Source organism: Triticum urartu, unplaced genomic scaffold, assembly GCF_003073215.2.
Source record: "Triticum urartu cultivar G1812 unplaced genomic scaffold, Tu2.1 TuUngrouped_contig_486, whole genome shotgun sequence".
In the NCBI taxonomy this organism is placed as follows: domain Eukaryota; kingdom Viridiplantae; phylum Streptophyta; class Magnoliopsida; order Poales; family Poaceae; genus Triticum; species Triticum urartu.
The window spans coordinates 24995-45626 of record NW_024115484.1 but is presented as its reverse complement, the minus strand read 5'-3'; the positions used below and the strand labels follow the sequence as shown (position 1 = coordinate 45626).

Here is a 20632-nt window from a genome sequence, read left to right as displayed (position 1 = left end):
TGTCTTCTTCATGGACTCGTTCTTCTTCCTTGCGGGATCTTCAGGCAAGATGACCATACCCTCGAAATCACTTCTATCTTTGCTTGCTAGTTGCTCGCTCTTTTGCTATGCCTATGCTGCGATACCTACCACTTGCTTATCATGCCTCCCATATTGTTGAACCAAGCCTCTAACCCACCTTGTCCTAGCAAACCGTTGTTTGGCTATGTTACCGCTTTGCTCAGCCCCTCTTATAGCGTTGTTAGTTGCAGGTGAAGATTGAAGTTTGTTCCTTGTTGGAACATGGAGATGTTGTTCCTTGTTGGAACATGTTTACTTGTTGGGATATCACAATATCTCTTATTTAATTAATGCATCTATATACTTGGTAAAGGGTGGAAGGCTCGGCCTTATGCCTGGTGTTTTGTTCCACTCTTGCCGCCCTAGTTTCCGTCATATCGGTGTTATGTTCCCAAATTTTGCGTTCCTTACGCGGTTGGGCTATAATGGGAACCCCTTGACAGTTCGCCTTAAGTAAAGCTCTTCCAGCAATGCCGAACATTGGTTTTACCATTTGCCACCTAGCCTGTTTCTTTCCCTTGGGTTCTACAGACTCAAGGGTCATCATTATTTTACCCCCCGGGCCAGTGCTCCTCTGAGTGTTGGTCCAAACTAGAGTCCTGTGCAGCGCCCCCTCGGGGAAACTCGAGGTTTGGTTTTAGTTGTATGGAGCGCTCATCTGAGTGTGCCTTGAGAAAGATATAGGTGCAGGTCCTATCGGGATTTGTCGGCACATTCGGGCGGTGTTGCTGGTTTAGTTTTACCCTGTCGAAATGTCTTGTTGTACCGGGATACCGAGTCTAATCGGAATGTCTCGGGAGGAGGTCTATTCCTTCGTTGATCGTGAGAGCTTGTGATGGGCTAAGTTGGGACACCCCTGTAGGGATTTGAACTTTTGAAAGCCGTGCCCGCGGTTATGGGTAGATGGGAATTTGTTAACGTCCGGTTGTAGAAAACCCGAAGTTGACCTTAATTAAAATGAATAAACCGCGTGTGTAACCGTGATGGTCTCTTTCCGGTGGAGTCCGGGAAGTGAACACGGTTTTTGGAGTTATGCTTGACGTAGGTTGCTATAGGATCACTTCTTGATCATACTTTTAACGACCGTGCTTTGCCTTCTCTTCTTGCTCTCATTTGCGTATGTTAGTCACCATATATGCTAGTTGCTTGCTGCAGCTCCACATCATACCTTACCTTACCCATAAGCTTAAATAGTCTTGATCGCGAGGGTGCGAGATTGCTGAGTCCCCGTGGCTCACAGATACTTCCAAAACCAGCTTGCAGGTGCCGAGGTTACCGTGCAGATGACGCAGCCAAGCTCAGGTGGAGCTCGATGAAGATCTTGTCCTTTGTGTTGTTTCATTTTAGTTGATCAGTAGTGGAGCCCAGTTGGGGTCGATCGGGGACCTTTGTCGCATTTGGGGTTCTTCTTTTATTTTGGCTCCGTAGTCGGGCCATGATTGTATCTGGATGATGTAATGCTTTATTCATGTAATTGTGTGAAGTGGCGATTGTAAGCCAACTATGTATCTTTTTCCCCTATTGTATTACATGGGTTGTGTGAAGATTACCTCACTTGCGACATTGCTTTCAATGCGGTTATGCCTCTAAGTCGTGCTTCGACACGTGGGAGATATAGCCGCATCGAGGCGTTACATGAGGGCGGCATTGTTCACTTTATTCCCTGAGAGGCGTGTGTTTTCAAATTCGGCGGGGAACTTGTATCGTTCGTGCAGCTTCGTGAAGAGGAGGTTGCGCAAATTCCCTCGGTCCTTATGCCTAAGGTTCTCGGTGTTGATCGAGACGGTGCTCCGGAGAATGCACCCGAGCTGAACCGAGTACCCCTTGACTATATGTTTGGGCTCCGTTGGATTCCCGTCGGAGTCCACTTGAGTGAATTCCTCCTTGACGGTGCGGAGCGCATTCGGGCGCCGGTCCTTCCTTTGCTTCTTCGGTTGGCTGCCATCTGTGTGTGCGCCGCCATCATCAGTGGTGGCATCCTCGGCGGCACCATCAGTGGTGTCATCCCCGACGCCACTAGGGGTTGTGTAATCAGGATCGGTGTCTTCCGCGGCGTCCTCATAGCGGTGAGGTTGTTCCTCCATCTCCTGGGACAGCTCCCAGAATTGCTTGCCGCCCGAACCACCGGCCTCATCGTTGTGGGCCATGTTTCGCTCTAAATAGGAAAAAAGTTTGGTCAAAAAGTTGGTTATTGTCAAGGAACAAGATCATGGTCTCATCATTTAGGGTTTGTCGACACCGAGGCACCCTAAAAGCCTAAGCTTTCATCATTTAGGGTTTGTCGACGCCGAGGCACCCTAAAAGCCTAAGCGTACATCATTTAGGTTCTCATCGACACCGAGGCATCCGGGGCAGCCAAGTTAAGTTTTCATCATTTAGGGTTTATCGATGCCGAGGCACCCTAGGTTGGGCCTAATCACTTGGCACTAATCACTTGGCTCTATTGCCACCTATGGTTTAATAGCAAGAATAAAGGGGCAGTTGATCCTACTTAATTAAGTACTAAGATACCCCGGCCCATGCATTAGCAAGTACCTCATATGTCCGATTTTTAGCAAAGTCATGCTAAAATTCACGGAAAATTTCAGCATGACCTTTGCTGAAAATAGGACATATGGAGTACCCGAATTTGCCGGAACGGAAGTTAATCGACATTCCGGCAAACTCAAGGGCCTCTCGGGGTACCTGCAAAATCATCACGACACGAAGGGCCTCTCAAGGGCCTCAAGCAGCAGCGGCGTCTCCCAGGACCCCATTTTTTTGCTAAATTTCTTTGAGCAACAATCAGAGCAGAAAATTCAGCATATTTCTATACAACAGCACTGTAAAGATGAAGAACAGTTCTACAGCAGCCCATCTTTGATCATCATCTTTGCATCTCTTTCTCAATGTGATCACAAGTAATTCAGAGGCATCACAAGTAATTCAGAGCATCACAAGGCATTAGTAGTTCAGTACATGAACAAGTTTTACAAAGCACATCAATATGTTACAGCAAACAAAAGTTCTGAAATTTGTGTGCCTAACTGAATTAACTGAATTTTTAGTAACTGAATAAACTGAATTTTCAAAACTGCAAGAAGCCATTTTAAAAAAAATCCTCTCATCTCATATGAGGAGTGTTAATCCTAAGACTAATAGTTTGTTGTCCCTGTCCATTTGTCCCTCCCCAACTAGATACTAGAGTAGCACTGTTGATGCCCTGTTCTTGCTGAACTTTATGACAGTATATACAACAACTTATCCTAAATGTGGCTAGAACTGCAGATTTACAAATTAAAGGACACAAACTCAAGCAAGCTTCCTGAACAATACCCTGACAGAAAACATAGGACAATCAATGAATTTATATAACCAGTAAGAACAAGGGGATGATTTTAGCAAGTTAAGTGCAGCTCTAGCACCTGTGCATGAAATGTATCATGTATCAAACCATCAATTAGCTGCTGAAAAACATAAATGTACCATGTGAACATATAATACCTTCACGAGCGAACTCAATGAGTGTGAACCAACAGAGTGTGGGTCACCACAGATTGTGTAGTCAAAAACCTTCAGGACAGAGTGAAAATAGTTACAATATGCTTGCAAGTAATTTGAGGAGGGAACTGCACTACACAAGAACTAAACTTTGGTTAACTGAATGAATTAGCTACTAAGATGTCCAGATTAACAAACTACAGTTGCACAAATCTCCTGTCATCATCAGTAAGTTCACAAATCTGATTAGGTAATGTTCCACCATGTAGTTCACAAACTATAGTTCACAAATCTGATTAGGTAATTTGATTAGGCCCCCCACGCTTTTGCAAGCCAGCCCAGTGTTCCAACCAGTGAGAGACTTGAGTAATAAATTAGTCAATAATATACTATTCTTAAACATCAACCACAAGATAACTGTAATCTTAAGAGGTACTTTAATAAACCATAATTTTCTAAAATGACATCTAACTTGCAAAGCTTTGATCATCAGGTACATTGATCTAATGGTAAATTCACCACATGTAGTTAAAGTCCACACGCACTTATCTCTCTCCTCACTTTGAACCACGTCCTCACAGAGATATTGCAACTGCTGCTTAGCCAAATCACCCAACCTCCTCCTAATTTTGACATTATCCCAACAACCCCCAATCACCTCTGCTACAGTAATATAAAACTGGTGTTAGCATTATACAATCTATGGAACTTACTACACAATGGAACATTACCTAATCCATCATGGAGATTTGTGCACTGTAGTTTGTGCACAAATCTCCTGTCATCATCAGTAAGTTCACAAATTTGTCATCATCAGTAAGTTCATAGTGGAACATAATCTACAGTGCACAAATCTGAACCTAGGAACCTAGGAACCTAGGAACATAGGAGAGGGAGGAAGGAGGAAGGAGGAGAGGTACCTGGGCGGGAGGACGGCGGCAAGCGGCTGGAGGACGGCGTCGTCGACGAACTCGAGGGCGGGGGCACCGGATGCTCCTCTCGTTGATGGGGGAGGGGAGGGGCTGGAGGCAAACCCTAGCCGCCAAGCGCACGAGTGCTGCAGCTAGGTGGAGTAACCTCTGCCGGAGACGACGGAGCAGGTGGCCGGCGTCGTGGTTGGTGAGGAGCAGGTGGCCGGCGTCATGGTTGGTGAGGAGAGCGCGAGGAAGAGCGCCCCGTGCGCGATGAGGAGGCGCGGCGTCGGCGTCGTGGGTCGGGAGGCGGCGCATAGGGGGAGGCGGCGCTCGAGGGGAGGAAGGGGAGGGAGACGGCGGGGGCGCGTGGGCGGCTGCGCCGTGGGTCGGGGCAGCGGCGGCGGCGGTGGAGGGAGAGGGAGCGGCGCGGTGGAGGGATAGGAAGGACGAAGTGTCTGGCGAGGGCAGTAGGTGGAGTGGGGGAGGGTTCTAATGGCGCACCTCCCTCGGTGCGCCATAAGTACGACTATTCTAATGGCGCACCTCCCCTCGGTGCGCCATTAGAATTTTGTTTTAATCTAGCCCACTAACCATATCTACAGCCTAACCCTATCTATAACAGAACCCACCCACTAGCCCGACTGGTCAGCACGCAGCACACACACCAGGAGGTCTTGGGTTCGATTCCCAGGCTCCCCAATATTTTTTTTATGCATTTTAAATGCTTTTTATATTTATTTGTGTTTAAATATGTTCAAACTTGTTTAAATCCTACAGTTAATATTTTTTTTATAAAAACATAATAATTTTTAAAAAATATGTTCAAATTTGTTACTCGTTGGCGGCGGTGGAGGGGGATCGAGATCGAGTGTCCTCATGAATTCAAAAAGTGCCCGTGAAATTTAAAAATATTCATGATATCAAAAAGTGCCCATGAAATACAATCGAGAAATGAAGACTACGATTTAAATACAATCGATCTTAGCTAGCTATCTGTTCACAATCTTCTTGCCCTTCTTTTTCGCAAATGGAGTTCTTCTGTGGAACGGACGTCCTTTAGGTAGGGTGGTCCTGCTTCTGCTTGTGGTGTGTGCTGCTACTTCATCGTCGTCGTCATGTTCAATCTTCGGGTCGCCGTACTTGTCGAAGTCTTGCTCATTGGCTACTCCATCCATTCCGATGATCTTCCTTTTGCCTCTCCTCACGAAAACACGACTGGGCTTTGACGGGTCGGTAATGAAGAAGCATTGGTCCACTTGGGAAGCCAGTACCCATGGCTCATTTTCCGCGGTGACGTTTGCGCCCGCGGTCTTGGATTTGGCTTCGGGTATAACCATGGTGGTGAAATACCGGTCTTCTTTTAGGACGCTCTTGGCCCATCTGACACGGGACATTGGGACCTTCTCTCCAGCGTAGCTCAGCTCCCAGATCTCCTCGATCCTTCCGTAGTATCTGTCCTTGTCGTTACCGGTGTAGGATTCCATCATTACCCCGGAGGTCTGATAACCATCGCTCTTCATGTCCTTGTCCTCGGTGTAGAATGTGTAGCCGTTGATATCGTACGCCTCATAGGTCATCAGGTTGTGCTCGGCGCCCTGTGACAAGGCGAATATGAGGTGTTCTTCCGCAGAAGAATCTTCATGTAAAGGGTACGACAGAAGCTTCTGCTTGAACCAACGCGTGAAACATGAGTTGTGCTCTTTGAGTATATCTCCGTCCGTCCTCTGTTGGCCTCGGTCATTGTACGTCTTCTCAATAAAGGTTTTGTGCTCTACCACCCAAGGATCGACCACGTCTATGTGTTGTAGCGCGACTAGGTTTGCTCTTTCAAAGTCGGCGAGTCGACCCTCGAAGTCGACATGCATTTCACGGCGACCCTCACGGTGACCCCATCCAGCGAGCCTGCCGAGGTGCCTTGTTGACGGGCAGACCAATGGGGTTCTCGATGCCTAGATAATTCGTGCAGTAGGAGATGCACTCTTCGGTTAGAAAGCCCCTGGCTATACTTCCCTCTGGACGTGACATGTTGCGAACGTATCCTTTGATGACACCATTCATCCTTTCGAACGGCATCATGCTGTGCAGGAACGTCGGCCCGAGTTGGATGATATCCTCCACGATATGGACCAGCAGATGCACCATAACGTCGAAGAATGCGGGCGGGAAGTACATCTCAAGCTCGCATAGTATCACCACGATCTCTTCCTGTAGCCTTCTGAGTTGCCTCACGCCAATCGACTTCCGAGAGATGACGTCGAAAAAGTTGCATAGGCCAAATAGTGTTTCACGGACGTGCGCGTCCATGATCTCACAGATTGCAACTGGAAGTATCTGCGTCATCAGCATGTGACAGTCATGAGACTTCATCCCACTGAACTTCTGCTTCGCTGGGTCTAGGTATCTGCTTATCTTCCCCGCGTAACCATAAGGAAGTTTTACTCCTAGGAGGCAGGTGAAAAACTACTCAATCTCCTCCTGACTTAGAGTGAAGCACGCGGGAGGGTAGTCATTTCCGGTCTTCTTGGCCTTTTTGCCTTTGCGACGACTTTCTGTGTCCTGCTTCGCCTCATCATCATCATCATCATCATCATCATTAGCATGAAGCTCCTGCCTGATGCCCATTGATTTCAAGCCTGCCCTTGCTTTCGGCCCATCTTTGGTCCTCTCTGGCATGTTGAGTAGGGTACCAAGCAGACTCTCGCACACGTTCTTCGTGATATGCATGACATCAAGCCTGTGAGGCACACGGTGGATCTTCCAGTACGGCAAGTCCCAGAAAATAGACCTCGTTTTCCATACCTTCAGCAGCGGCTCTGGCGCCTTTCACTTCTTTCCCGGCTCCGGCGCCTTTTGCTTCTTTCCCGACAGTGGGCAGTCTTTCCAATTTTTCAACAGCTCGTCTATTTCCTCGCCGCTCCTCGTACACGGGCGTTTTCGGGGTTTGGTTTCACCATCGAACAGATCCTTGCGTTTCCTCCACGGGTCATCGTCGCGAAGCCACCTTTGATGTCCCATGAACACGGTTTTCGAAGACCCGGGATCTCTATCTAGCTGGTGATACGTTGTGTCATCCATGCACCTTACGCATCCAGAAAATCCGTGGACTACCTGCCCCGCGAGATATCCGTAACCGAGATAGTCGTGCACCATCATGAGTAGTGCGGCTCTCATAGGGAAATATTCTTTCTCTGCGGTGTCCCACGTATTGGCTGGCGTTTTCCACTGCGTGTCTAGCTCCTCCTTCAGCAGCCCCAGATACAGATTGATGTCGTTCCCTGGTTGTTTCGGCCCTTCAATTAGCATACTCATGTGAATGTACTTCCTCTTCATGCACAACCAGGGGGGAAGGTTGTACATCCACACAAACACAGGCCAGGTGCTATGTGTGCTTATCTGGCTGCCAAACGGATTGACTCCATCGGTGCTCACGCCCAGCACGATGTTCCTTGGATCCTTCCCAAATTCTGGGTATTCGAAGTTCAACGCTTGCCACTGGCTCGCATACTTAGGGTGACTCAGCATCTTGTCTTTTTTATTTATCTCTGAATCATTTCCATCATCTTCCCGCTTCTTCTCCTCCCTATCCGCATGCCAACGCAGGAGCTTTGCTACCTTAGGGTCCGCGAAATACCGCTGCAGACGAGGAGTGATCGGAAAGTACCACACCGATTTTCGAGGAGCTTTCTTCCTCTTCTTGTATCGAGTGACGCCGCACACCGGACATATGGTAGACTCCGCGTGCTCGTCCCGATAAATGATACAATTGTTCATGCACACATGGTATTTCATGTGCGGTAAATCCAGAGGACACACGATTTTCTTCGCCTCCTCGAAACTGGTCGGGCACTTGTTCCCCTTGGGAAGACGTTCGTGCCAGAATGACATGTTCTCATCGAAGCATGCGTCGGTCATTTTGTGTTTTACCTTCATCTCCAGAGCCATGAGCGTTACTTTCAGGCGGGTATCCTCGGGCCTGCATCCTTCATACAATGGAGTAACCGCGTCTATCTCCAGTTGATCCAGCTTGGCTTTCTCTCGGGCGGCAGCTCTTGCGTTATCCGTCTGCTTGAGAAGCAGCTCTTGAATATGAGGGTCCTGCACCCAGCCTCCATCGTCGTCTGCTCCGGCATCTTCATCTTCATGATCATGCCCTTCATCTTGATCTTCCTCATCATCATGTACGACATCTTCTACATGATGACTGTGTACAGCATCACCGTCGTGATCATGTCCTGGAGATTCTTTGTCTTCTCGCCCGCCCTCGCCGCGGTGGTACTTGTCTTGTTGCCCTTCCTCATTTCTTGCCCGACCCCATGGACGACTTCATAGTCATCTTCATCACCTTGCCACCGATAGCCATCCATGAAACCACGCAAGAGCAGGTGGTCCCGCACCTGCCCGGAATCCGGGTCCGCAATAAGGCTCTCCAGCTTGCATCTTCGACACGGACATCTTATCTCCATCTCGTTATTTTGAAGCATCTCGGCCTTTGCGGAGCTCAAAAACCTATTCATGATGCCTTCAGTCATCGTGCGGACCATGGTCGCCTGCGGGGTAGAGCAAAACGATATTTTAGAACCAAGAATTTTTTGGCATGACCTTCCCTAAAAATAGGACCAAAAAGAATGCATAGTGCCAAAATTCTCGCCGCAACGGAAATGAATCAAAACATTCCGGCAAAATATTGGCAACTATCGCATTTCAAATACCGGTACCTTCAAACACAAACATATATGCAACACCACAAACACATGCAACACCACAAACCTACATAGATCTAGCTAGGCCACAAAAAGTGCATGTGCACGTTGTTGGAGCGAGCTAGGGAGAAAAAAGTAGATCTACATCATGAAGATAGCTTTCCCCTTACTTACCTATCAAAAAAAGGTAATTTCACCACTTAATTTTGATGAATCTATGGTGGAAATGAGGTGAGGAGGAGATGGCCGAAAGCTTGGAGAAGGAGGTGGAGGGAATGAAATGGGGAAAGTGAGTGGATAGGTGTGGGGCTGTCCAAAATATCTTGTTGGGGTCCCAGGTTACTAATGGCGCACCACCAGCAAATGCGCCATTAGTAACCCTGGTTACTAATGGCGCACCTGCAGGTGGTGCGCCATTAGTAGTTTTGCAAAAAAGTAAAAATAAATAAATATATATACTAATGGCCACCGGGTAATAGTGCGCCATTACTAGTTTAAACTAGTAATGGCGCACTATGAAACGATGCGTCATTAGTAGTTTTGCGAAAAAAGAATATTTTTTTTACAGTAATGGCGCACTGTCTGCTTGGTGCGCCATTACTACTTAGAACTAGTAATGGCACACTTCGACCTGATGCGCCATTAGTATGTATGGAAAAATGGAAAAAATAATAATTTAATACTAGTGACGCACCCTGTTTCTGGTGCGCCATTAGTGTCTTCCACACTAATGGCGTATCACCAACCGGTGCGCCATTAGTATATAGTAGTGGCGCACTGCTTCCATGGTGCACCATTAGTATCAATCCTATCTATAGCCCTTTTCCTAGTAGTGACCTATACAATTTACCATTGTATTGGGTGTGTTGGGGACACAAGAGACTCTCTGTTATTTGGTTGCAGGGTTGTTTGAGAGAGACCATCTTCATCGTACGCCTCCCATGGATTGATAAACGTTAGGTCATCCACTTGAGGGAAATTTGCTACTGTCCTACAGACTTCTGCACTTGGAGGCCCAACAACGTCTACAAGAAGAAGGTTGTGTAGTAGACATCACAGAGCAGCGTAAGTATTTCACTCAGTTTTTGAGAACCAAGGTATCAATCCAGTAGGAGGCCACGCACGAGTCCCTCGCACCTACACAAACAAATGAACTCCTCGCAACCAACGCGATAAAGGGGTTGTCAATCCCTTCACGGTCACCTACGAGAGTGAGATCTGATAGATGTGATAAGATTATATTTTTGGTATTTTTATGATAAAGAGAAATAAAGATTCAAGTAAAATAAATGGCAAAGAAAATAACTAAATATCTGAAGATTAATATGATGTAAAATAGACCCCGGGGCCATAGGTTTCACTAGAGGCTTCTCTCGAGAGCATAAGTATTACAGTGGGTGAACAAATTACTGTTGAGCAATTGACAAAATTGAGCATAGTCATGAGAATATCTAGGTATGATCATGTATATAGGCATCACGTCTGAGACAAGTAGACCGACTCCTGCCTGCATCTACTACTATTACTCCACACATCGACCGCTATCCAGCATGCATCTAGAGTATTAAGTTCAAGAGAATAGAGTAATGCTTTAAGAAAGATGACATGATGTAGAGGGATAAACTCATGGAATATGATATAAACCCCATCTTGTTATCCTCGATGGCAACAATACAATACGTGCCTTGCTGCCCCTACTGTCACTGGGAAAGGACACCGCAAGATTGAACCCAAAGCTAAGCACTTCTCCCATTGCAAGAAAGATCAATCTAGTAGGCCAAACCAAACTGATAATTCGAAGAGACTTGCAAAGATAACCAATCATACATAAAAGAATTCAGAGAAGATTCAAATATTGTTCATAGATAAACTTGATCATAAACCCACAATTCATCGGTCTCAACAAACACACCGCAAAAGAAGATTACATAGAATAGATCTGCACAAGAGAGGGGGAGAACTTTGTATTGAGATCCAAAAAGAGAGAAGAAGCCATCTAGCTAATAACTATGGACCCGTAGGTCTGAAGTAAACTACTCACACTTCATCGGAGAGGCTATGGTGTTGATGTAGAAGCCCTCCGTGATCGATACCCCCTCCGGCGGAGCTCCGGAAAAGGCCCCAAGATGGGATCTCGTGGATACAGAAAGTTACGGCGATGGAATTAGGGTTTTGGCTCTGTATCTGGTAGTTTGGGGGTACGTAGGTATATATAGAAGGAAGGATTACGTCGGTGGAGCAACGTGGGCCCCACGAGGGTGGAGGGTGCGCCTGGGGGGGGGGGTAGGCGCCCCCTACCTCGTGCCTTCCTGGTTGATTGCTTGACGTAGGGTCCAAGTCCTCTGGATCATGTTCGTTCCTAGAATCACGTTCCTGAAGGTTTCATTCCGTTTGGACTCCGTTTGATATTCTTTTTCTGCGAAACCCTAAAATAGGCAAAAAAATAGCAATTCTGGGCTGGGCCTCCGGTTAATAGGTTAGTCCCAAAAATAATATAAAAGTGTATAATAAAGCCCAATAATGTCCAAAACAGGATATAATATAGCATGGAACAATTAAAAAATTATAGATACATTGGAGACGTATCAAGCATCCCCAAGCTTAATTCCTGCTTGTCCTCGAGTAGGTAAATGATAAAAACAGAATTTTTGATGTGGAATGCTACTTGGCATAATTTCAATGTAATTATTCTTAGTTGTGGTATGAATATTCAGATCCGAAAGATTCAAGACAAAAGTTCAATATTGACATAGAAATAATAATACTTCGAGCATACTAACTAAGCAATTATGTCTCTTAAAAATAACATGGCAAAAGAAAGTTATCCCTACAAAATCATATAGTCTGGCTATGCTCCATCTTCACCACACAAAGTATTTAAATCATGCACAACCCCGATGACAAGCCAAGCAATTGTTTCATACTTTTGGTGTTCTCAAACTTTTTCAATCTTCACGCAATACATGAGCATGAGCCATGGACATAGCACTATAGGTGGAATAGAATGGTGGTTGTGGAGAAGACAAAAAGGGAGAAGATAGTCTCACATCAACTAGGCATATCAATGGGCTATGAAGATGCCCATCAATAGATATCAATGTGAGTGAGTAGGGATTGCCATGCAACGGATGCACTAGAGCTATAAATGTATGAAAGCTCAACAAAAAGAACTAAGTGGGTGTGCATCCAACTTGCTTGCTCACGAAGACCTAGGGCATTTTGAGGAAGCCCATCATTGGAATATACAAGCCAAGTTCTATAATGAAAAATTCCCACTAGTATATGAAAGTGATAACATAGGAGACTCTCTATGAAGATCTTGGTGCTACTTTGAAGCACAAGTGTGGTAAAAGGATAGTAGCATTGTCCCTTCTCTCTTTGTCTCTCATTTTTTTATTTTTTATTTGGGCCTTTTCTCTTTTTTTATGGCCTTCTTTTATTTACCCAGAGTCTCATCCCGACTTGTGGGGGAATCATAGTCTCCATCATCCTTTCCTCACTTGGGACAATGCTCTAAAAATGATGATCATCACACTTTTTTATTTACTTACAACTCAACAATTATAACACAATACTTAGAACAAAATATGACTCTATGTGAATGCCTCCGGCGGTGTACCGGGATATGCAATGAGTCAAGAGTGACATGTATGAAAGAATTATGAACGGTGGCTTTGCCACGAATACAATGTCAACTACATGATCATGCGAAGCAATATGACAATGATGGAGCGTGTCCTAGTAAACGGAACGGTGGTAAGTTGCATGGCAATATATCTCGGAATGGCTATGGAAATGCCATGATAGGTAGGTATGGTGGCTGAGTTGAGGAAGGTATATGGTGGGTGTATGATACCGGCGAAAGGTGCGCGATATTAGAGAGGCTAGAAATGGTGGAAGGGTGAGAGTGCGTATAATCCATGGACTCAACATTAGTCGTAAAAAACTCACATACTTATTGCAAAAATCTATTAGTTATCGAAGCAAAGTATTACGCGCATGCTCCTAGGGGGATAGATTGGTAGGAAAAGACCATCGCTCGTCCTCGACCTAAACTCATAAGGAAGACCATCAATAAATAAATCATGCTCCGACTTCATCACATAACGGTTCACCATACGTGCATGCTACGGGAATCACAAACTTTAACACAAGTATTTCTCAAATTCACAACTACTCAACTAGCACGACTCTAATATCACCATCTCCATATCTCAAAACAATTATCAAGTTTCAAACTTCTCATAGTATTCAACACACTCATAATAAAATTTTATTATTAATCTTGAATGCCTAACATATTTAAAGAAAATTACCATGCTTTTTTGTAGGACTCTCAAAATAATCTAAGTGAAGCATGAGAGAACAATGGTTTCTATAAAACAAATCCACCAACGTGCTCTAAAATATATAAGTGAAGCACTAGAGCAAAAACTATATAACTCAAAAGATATAAGTGAAGCACATAGAGTATTTGTAACAATTTCCGAATCATGAGTGTCTCTCGCAAAAAGGTGTGTGCAACAATGATGATTGTGGAAACTAACAAATAAAGACTCAAATAATACAAGACTCTCCAAGCAAAACACATATCATGTGGTAAATAAAAATATAGCTCCAAGTAAAGTTACCGATAGAAGTAGACGAAAGAGGGGATGCCTTCTGGGGCATCCCCAAGTTTGGCTTTTAGGTGTCCTTAGATCATCTTGGGGGTTCCATGGGCATCCCCAAGCTTAGGCTCTTGCCACTCCTTGTTCCATAATCCATCAAATCTTTTACCCAAAACTTGAAAACTTCACAACACAAAACTTAAAGTAGAAAATCTCGTGAGCTCCGTTAGCGAAAGAAAACAAAACACCACTTCAAGGTACTGTAATGAACTCATTATTTATTTATATTGGTGTTAAACCTACTATATTCCAACTTCTCTATGGTTTATAAACTATTTTACTAGCCATAGATTCATCAAAATAAGCAAACAACACACGAAAAACAGAACAGTATGTAGTAATCTGTAGCTAACGCAAGATCTAGAACCCCAAAAATTCTAAAATAAATTTCGGGACGTGAGGAATTTATCTATTAATCATCTTCAAAAATAATTAACTAAATAGCACTTTCCAAATAAAAATGGCAGCAGTTCTCGTGAGCGCTAAAGTTTCTGTTTTTTACAACAAGATTAAAAAGACTTTCCCCAAGTCTTCCCAACGGTTCTACTTGGCACAAACACTAATTAAACAGAAAAAACACAACCAAAACATAGGCTAGATAAATTATTTATTAAATAACAGCAAGTAAAAATATTGGGTTGTCTCCCAACAAGCGCTTTTCTTTAAAGCCTTATAGCTAGGCATAAGATTTCAACGATGCTCACATGAAAGACAAGAATTGAAGCACAAAGAGAGCATCATAAAACACGTGACAAACACATCTAAGTCTAACATACTTCCTATGCATAGGCATCTTATAGGCAAACAAATTATCAAGGCAAGCAAAAAATAGCATATGCAAGAATGCAGAAAGAAACAGTAGCAATCTCAAAATAACGAAAGGTAATTTAGTAACACGAAAATTTATACCACCATATTTTCCTCTCTCATAATAATTACATGTAGGATCATAAGAAAATTCAACAAAATAGCTATCACATAAAATATTTTCAACATGATCCACATGCATGCAAAGTTGGCACTCTTCCAAAATAGTGGGATTAACATTAACTAAAGTCATGACTTCTCCAAACCCACTTTTATCAAAATTTTCATAAGACTGAACATTCTCCAAATATGTGGGATCTAAAGTTGACACTCTTCCAAACCCACTTTCAATAATATTGCAAACACTATTATCAATCTCATATTTATCATGGGGCTTAAATAAATTTTCAAGATCAAAGGAAGAATCACCCCAATCATGATCATTGCAACAAGTAGTAGACATAGCAAAAACTAGCATTCCCAAGCTTAGGGTTTTGCATATTATTAGCACAATTGACATTAATAGAATTTATACTATCATCATTGCAATCATGCTTTTTATTCAAAGATTCATCGTGAATCACTCCATAAAGTACTTTATCACAATTTTCAGATTCACGAATTTCAAGCAAAACTTCATAAAGATAATCTAGTTAAAAAAACTCACTAGCAATTGGTTCATCATAATTTGATCTCTTAAAAAGATTAACAATCGGATGAGGATCCATAGATGTTTAGGTTCTCTATTTAGTAATAAATAAACAACTATTCCAACCAAACAAGCAAACGAGCCAAGTAATACATCAAAGCAAATGGAAAGACGAGCAGAAGAAGGGCAAATAAAACGGCAAGGGTGAAGTGGGGGAGAGGAAAACGAGAGGCAAATGGCAAATAATGTAATGCGGGAGATAAGGGTTTGTGATGGGTACTTGGTATGTTGACTTTTGCGCAGACTCCCCGGCAACGGCGCCAGAAATGGCTCGTTGTCGGGAGTCAAATCTTGACTTGACTTGGCGCGAATCTCCCCGGCAACGGCGCCAGAAATCCTTCTTGCTACCTCTTGAGCACTGTGTTGGTTTTCCTTTGAAGAGGAAAGGGTGATGCAGCAGAGCAGCGTAAGTATATCCCTCAGTTTTTGAGAACCAAGGTATCAATCCAGTAGGAGGCCACACACGAGTCCCTCGCACCTACACAAACAAATAAACTCCTCGCAACCAACGCGATAAAGGGGTTGTCAATCCCTTCACGGTCACCTACGAGAGTGAGATCTGATATATATGATAAGATAATATTTTTGGTATTTTTATGATAAAGAGAAATAAAGATGCAAGTAAAATAAATGGCAAAGGAAATAACTAAGTATTGGAAGATTAATATGATGGAAAATAGACCCGGGGGCCATAGGTTTCACTAGAGGCTTCTCTCGAGAGCATAAGTATTACGGTGGGTGAACAAATTACTGTTGAGCAATTGACAGAATTGAGCATAGTTATGAGAATATCTAGGTATGATCATGTATATAGGCATCACGTCCGATACAAGTAGACCGACTCCTGCCTGCATCTACTACTATTACTCCACACATCGATCGCTATCCAGCATGCATCTAGAGTATTAAGTTCAAGAGAACAGAGTAACGCTTTAAGCAAGATGGCATGATGTAGAGGGATAAACTCATGCAATATGATATAAACCCCATCTTGTTATCCTCGATGGCAACAATACAATACGTGCCTTGCTGCCTCTACTGTCACTGGGAAAGGACACCGCAAGATTGAACCCAAAGCTAAGCACTTCTCCCATTGCAAGAAAGATCAATCTAGTAAGCCAAACCAAACTGATAATTCGAAGAGACTTGCAAAGATAACCAATCATACATAAAAGAATTCAGAGAAGATTCAAATATTGTGCATAGATAAACTTGATCATAAACCCACAATTCATCGGTCTCAACAAACACACCGCAAAAGAAGATTACATTGAATAGATCTCCACAAGAGAGGGGGATAACTTTGTATTGAGATCCAAAAAGAGAGAAGAAGCCATCTAGCTAATAACTATGGACCCGTAGGTCTGAAGTAAACTACTCACACTTCATCGGAGAGGCTATGGTGTTGATGTAGAGGCCCTCCGTGATCGATACCCCCTCCGGCGGCGCTCCTGAAAAGGCCCCAAGATGGGATCTCGTGGATACAGAAAGTTACGACGGTGGAATTAGGGTTTTGGCTCCGTATCTGGTAGTTTGGGGGTACGTAGGTATATATAGGAGGAAGGAGTACGTCGGTGGAACAACGTGGGCCCCACGAGGGTGGAGGGCGCGCCTGGGGGGTAGGCGCGCCCCCTACCTCATGCCTTCCTGGTTGATTGCTTGACGTAGGGTCCAAGTCCTCTAGATCATGTTCGTTCCGAAAATCACGTTCCCGAAGGTTTCATTCCGTTTGGACTCCGTTTGATATTCTTTTTCTGTGAAACCCTAAAATAGGCAAAAAAACAGCAATTCTGGGTTGGGCCTCCGGTTAATAGGTTAGTCCCAAAAATAACATAAAAGTGCATAATAAAGCCCAATAATGTCCAAAACAGGATATAATATAGCATGGAACAATCAAAAATTATAGATACGTTGGAGACGTATCAGTCTCCACCTTGGACTGGTCCAGCGCAATGCAGAGGGACATCTCCTCCTCATAGTCGAGTTCGGAGCCGGAATCGCTGCCGGAGCTGGACATCATAGTGGATGGGATCGAAATCGGAGAGGAAGAGGGGAGGACGGAGCGGGAGAGAGAGAGAGAGAGAGAGAGAGAGAGAGAGAGAGAGAGAGAGAGAGAGAGCGCTAGGGTTGGGAGCGAGGCGCCCGGATTGGGCTTTTTGTGGGACATGTGTGGGGTCAGTGGTGGGCCGGGCCTGTCAGGCGGACGCGCCTAGGCGTGCCTGGACCGCCCCATATCCGTTCTATATTTGGGTTGGATATGAGGCGTGTCGGTCAGACCGGACATTTATCCACGGTTTGAGAGGTCCGGTTGGGTCTATTTTTTGTGACCGATCAATAACCGGACAGCCTGCCCGAGTGTTTGAGACGAATATAAGAGGCCCGGATATAGATACCAAGCCAAATGACCATGTTGATCGACTCCATGTTAGCTAGACTAGCCGTTGAATGAAGGGAAAATACGAAGGAGAACCTAGATACCGGCGCACCCTATATGCAAAAAAATAGTAATTCAAAAAAGTTCAAAAAATTCCAAATCTTTTTTGGTATCAAACTTGATCAAGTATTATAGTCATATAAAAAGATTCGTCAGAAAATGACATTCTTTGCATCCTGTGACGAAGATTAGGCAAAAAACGCTATATACAAATACTATACACGCTATATTGTTGTCATAAACTTTTTTTTTTGCCCTGGAGTCAATAGGAATCATTTCTTGTCCAAACTTTTATACGAGTACAGTACCTAAGCATGTTTGATTCGAAAAAAGTTTTGAAATTTTTTGAATGTTTTCTGAATTACTAATTTGTTTTGCGCATATAGGATGCACGGGTACTCGAGAGCACCAAGTTCTCATCCCTGAATAAAGATGTTGCATTATTAGGTTGGAACGCCCATCAGATCTGGGCGTTGAATCACAAAGCGCTCAACGATTTTTTTTTGGGATTCCAGAATCTCACTCGACTGAGGACTTAACGAAGTTTTAGTCAATGCTATATTCGTTAGATCTTACGTGGTGATTCATGTAAAATTTTATTTTAATTTATTTCTTTCGCAGTCTCAGTCGACTGAGATCTAACCACTCTTTTTTTATTTACCGAAACATATGTATATGCGTTTTGCATTAGAGATAGCCTTAACATAATTTGTTTTCCACGACGAGTTCTCTCAAGATTTTTTTTTCATGTAAGCAACTATGAGTTGCCAAGTATTATTTCTGCTTTGCTCTTACACTGCCACCAATGTAATTGCACCAAGAGCCAGTAGAAGGTTTTTTTTGGCGGGGTAGCACAAGCTTTAATTTAGACACACATGGTTAATTACTGGAGATAGATACTATACACAAATGTTTGTATCTAACATTTGGATTTCCATATCCTCTAAGACATTACACAAATGCTTGTATCCAATATTTGGATTTTCATATCCTCTAAGACATTACACAAATGCTTGTATCCAATATTTGGATTTTTGTATCCTCTAAGACATTACACAAATGCTTGTATCCGATATTTGGATTTTCGTATCCTCTAAGACATTACACAAATGCTTGTATCCAATATTTGGATTTTCGTATCCTCTAAGAAATTACACAAATGCTTGTTTCCAATATTTGAATTTCCATGTCCTCTAAGGCATTGAATGCATAGCCAAGAGGAATGTAATAAATAGCACTCAAACCCGGTTCTTCTCCTCACACCATCATTCCAACAACTTATTTTGAGCACTTGGCCATGGCGTTCAGCGGCGCCCAGATGCTCGCTGCCTTCACCCTCGGCATTCTCCTCATGGCCTTCTGTAAGTTCATATAGCAGATTTTACCGCATCGCAATCCCATGCAATTTAAGATCAAATCTATGAAACAATTGCTAATATAATTTTCTGGTGCACATGCTAATTGTATGCCACATGCAGGTGCGGAGGCTCGGGTATGCATGTCCCCTAGCAAGTGGTACAAAGGGGACCCTTGCAAGAACGTGCGTTGCACCAAGGCTTGTCACAAAGAACACTTCAAGGGTGGGTTTTGCTCCACTAAAAAGTTGATCGTTGATGACGAGCTCAACGAAGACAACAGCGACAACAGCTTTGGCAAATGGCCTAAGAAAAAAAATGAAAAAATCGTGCATGTGTACATTCCCATGCGGTCAAACCCCGCCACCACCGTCGGAACCTGATGTGCCAGAGCCGCCCGAAGTGCCAGTGCCCGGGCCACCGCCGAGGGCCGGCCATATTTATTGAGTGAGTAAATGATCGTATGTATGAACCTGAGGTGTCGAGGAAAGAGAGGAAACAATCACTGCTTAATTTGTACACATGCATGATTGATTGCATAAGAATGACAATAATAATAATCTAAAGTGAATCAACAGTAAACACGAGTGTCTCTACCATGGATCATAGTGGGGAGTAACTTAGACTAGTAACATGCATATATTACTGGTCTATATTACTACCTCTATAGTGGAGAGTAACATTTATGTGGTGTCATACAACACGTCATTTATTAGATTGTAGACTTATCTTGTCTTGGTATATGTGATGTAGCTATGTTACTATTTAATTTGTCTCTTTTCTCATTAATTAGTTGTTACATTATTTATTTAATTTTAGCTTTCATCTATGTTACTTTCACTATGAATAGTCTAATAATTCATGAGACGAAGCAACCGCAAGGGTTGCTCATGCTCGTCCACCGTAGTGGGTTGTTTGTTGGTGGTATCTATGCACACGCCACGCACTTCTCAAAAACAAAAACAAAAGGCTATGGGCACGCCACGCACAACTGGATGGCTGGCCATCCAGCTCGCGCCTTTTGAGCTTAGATCGTGGTAGCATCCTGCATGATTTTGGTGTGACGTCTTTCCAACGCACAACATGCACCATCCAACCCAGTCGAAAAAAAGTCTAGTTGGCCACACCAACTCTTCTGATGTTTTTGATACGATACAATACATGCACGACACTAGTCTATCACCCTAGGATCAAAACGTTACTTCAACCAGGGACATGGCCCACAGGTCGTAGGCAGATCGGACCGTAAATCATGGTACACAAAATAATTTCAAGCAGATTGGACTGTAAATCATCGTACGCAATGTAAATTAATCAACAAAGAATGAAAATGCATTAAGATTGATTTGAAATGAAATTAAGCTGTTGGAAGGGCAAGCTTATGTCTTATGGGTGTCGGTTAATTCCTATAAACTATGCGGAGTTAATTACATAAAACTAACACATTTGCGGCTAGGTTTGCACAAAATCACCAAGTCGTGAATCCATTGTAAAAATCACCAT

General features: G+C 43.7%; 1 protein-coding gene across 1 annotated transcript; it reads left to right on the top strand.

Annotated features, from left to right (window-relative positions):
- The first annotated feature begins 19051 nt into the window (after window positions 1–19051).
- On the top strand, window positions 19052–19529 carry LOC125528417. Its single transcript, XM_048692898.1, has 2 exons — window positions 19052–19135; window positions 19253–19529. The coding sequence occupies exons 1-2, from the start codon at window positions 19072–19074 to the stop codon at window positions 19510–19512; spliced, it is 324 nt and encodes a 107-aa protein (XP_048548855.1). The 5' UTR covers window positions 19052–19071; the 3' UTR covers window positions 19513–19529.
- The last annotated feature ends 1103 nt before the right edge of the window (window positions 19530–20632 follow it).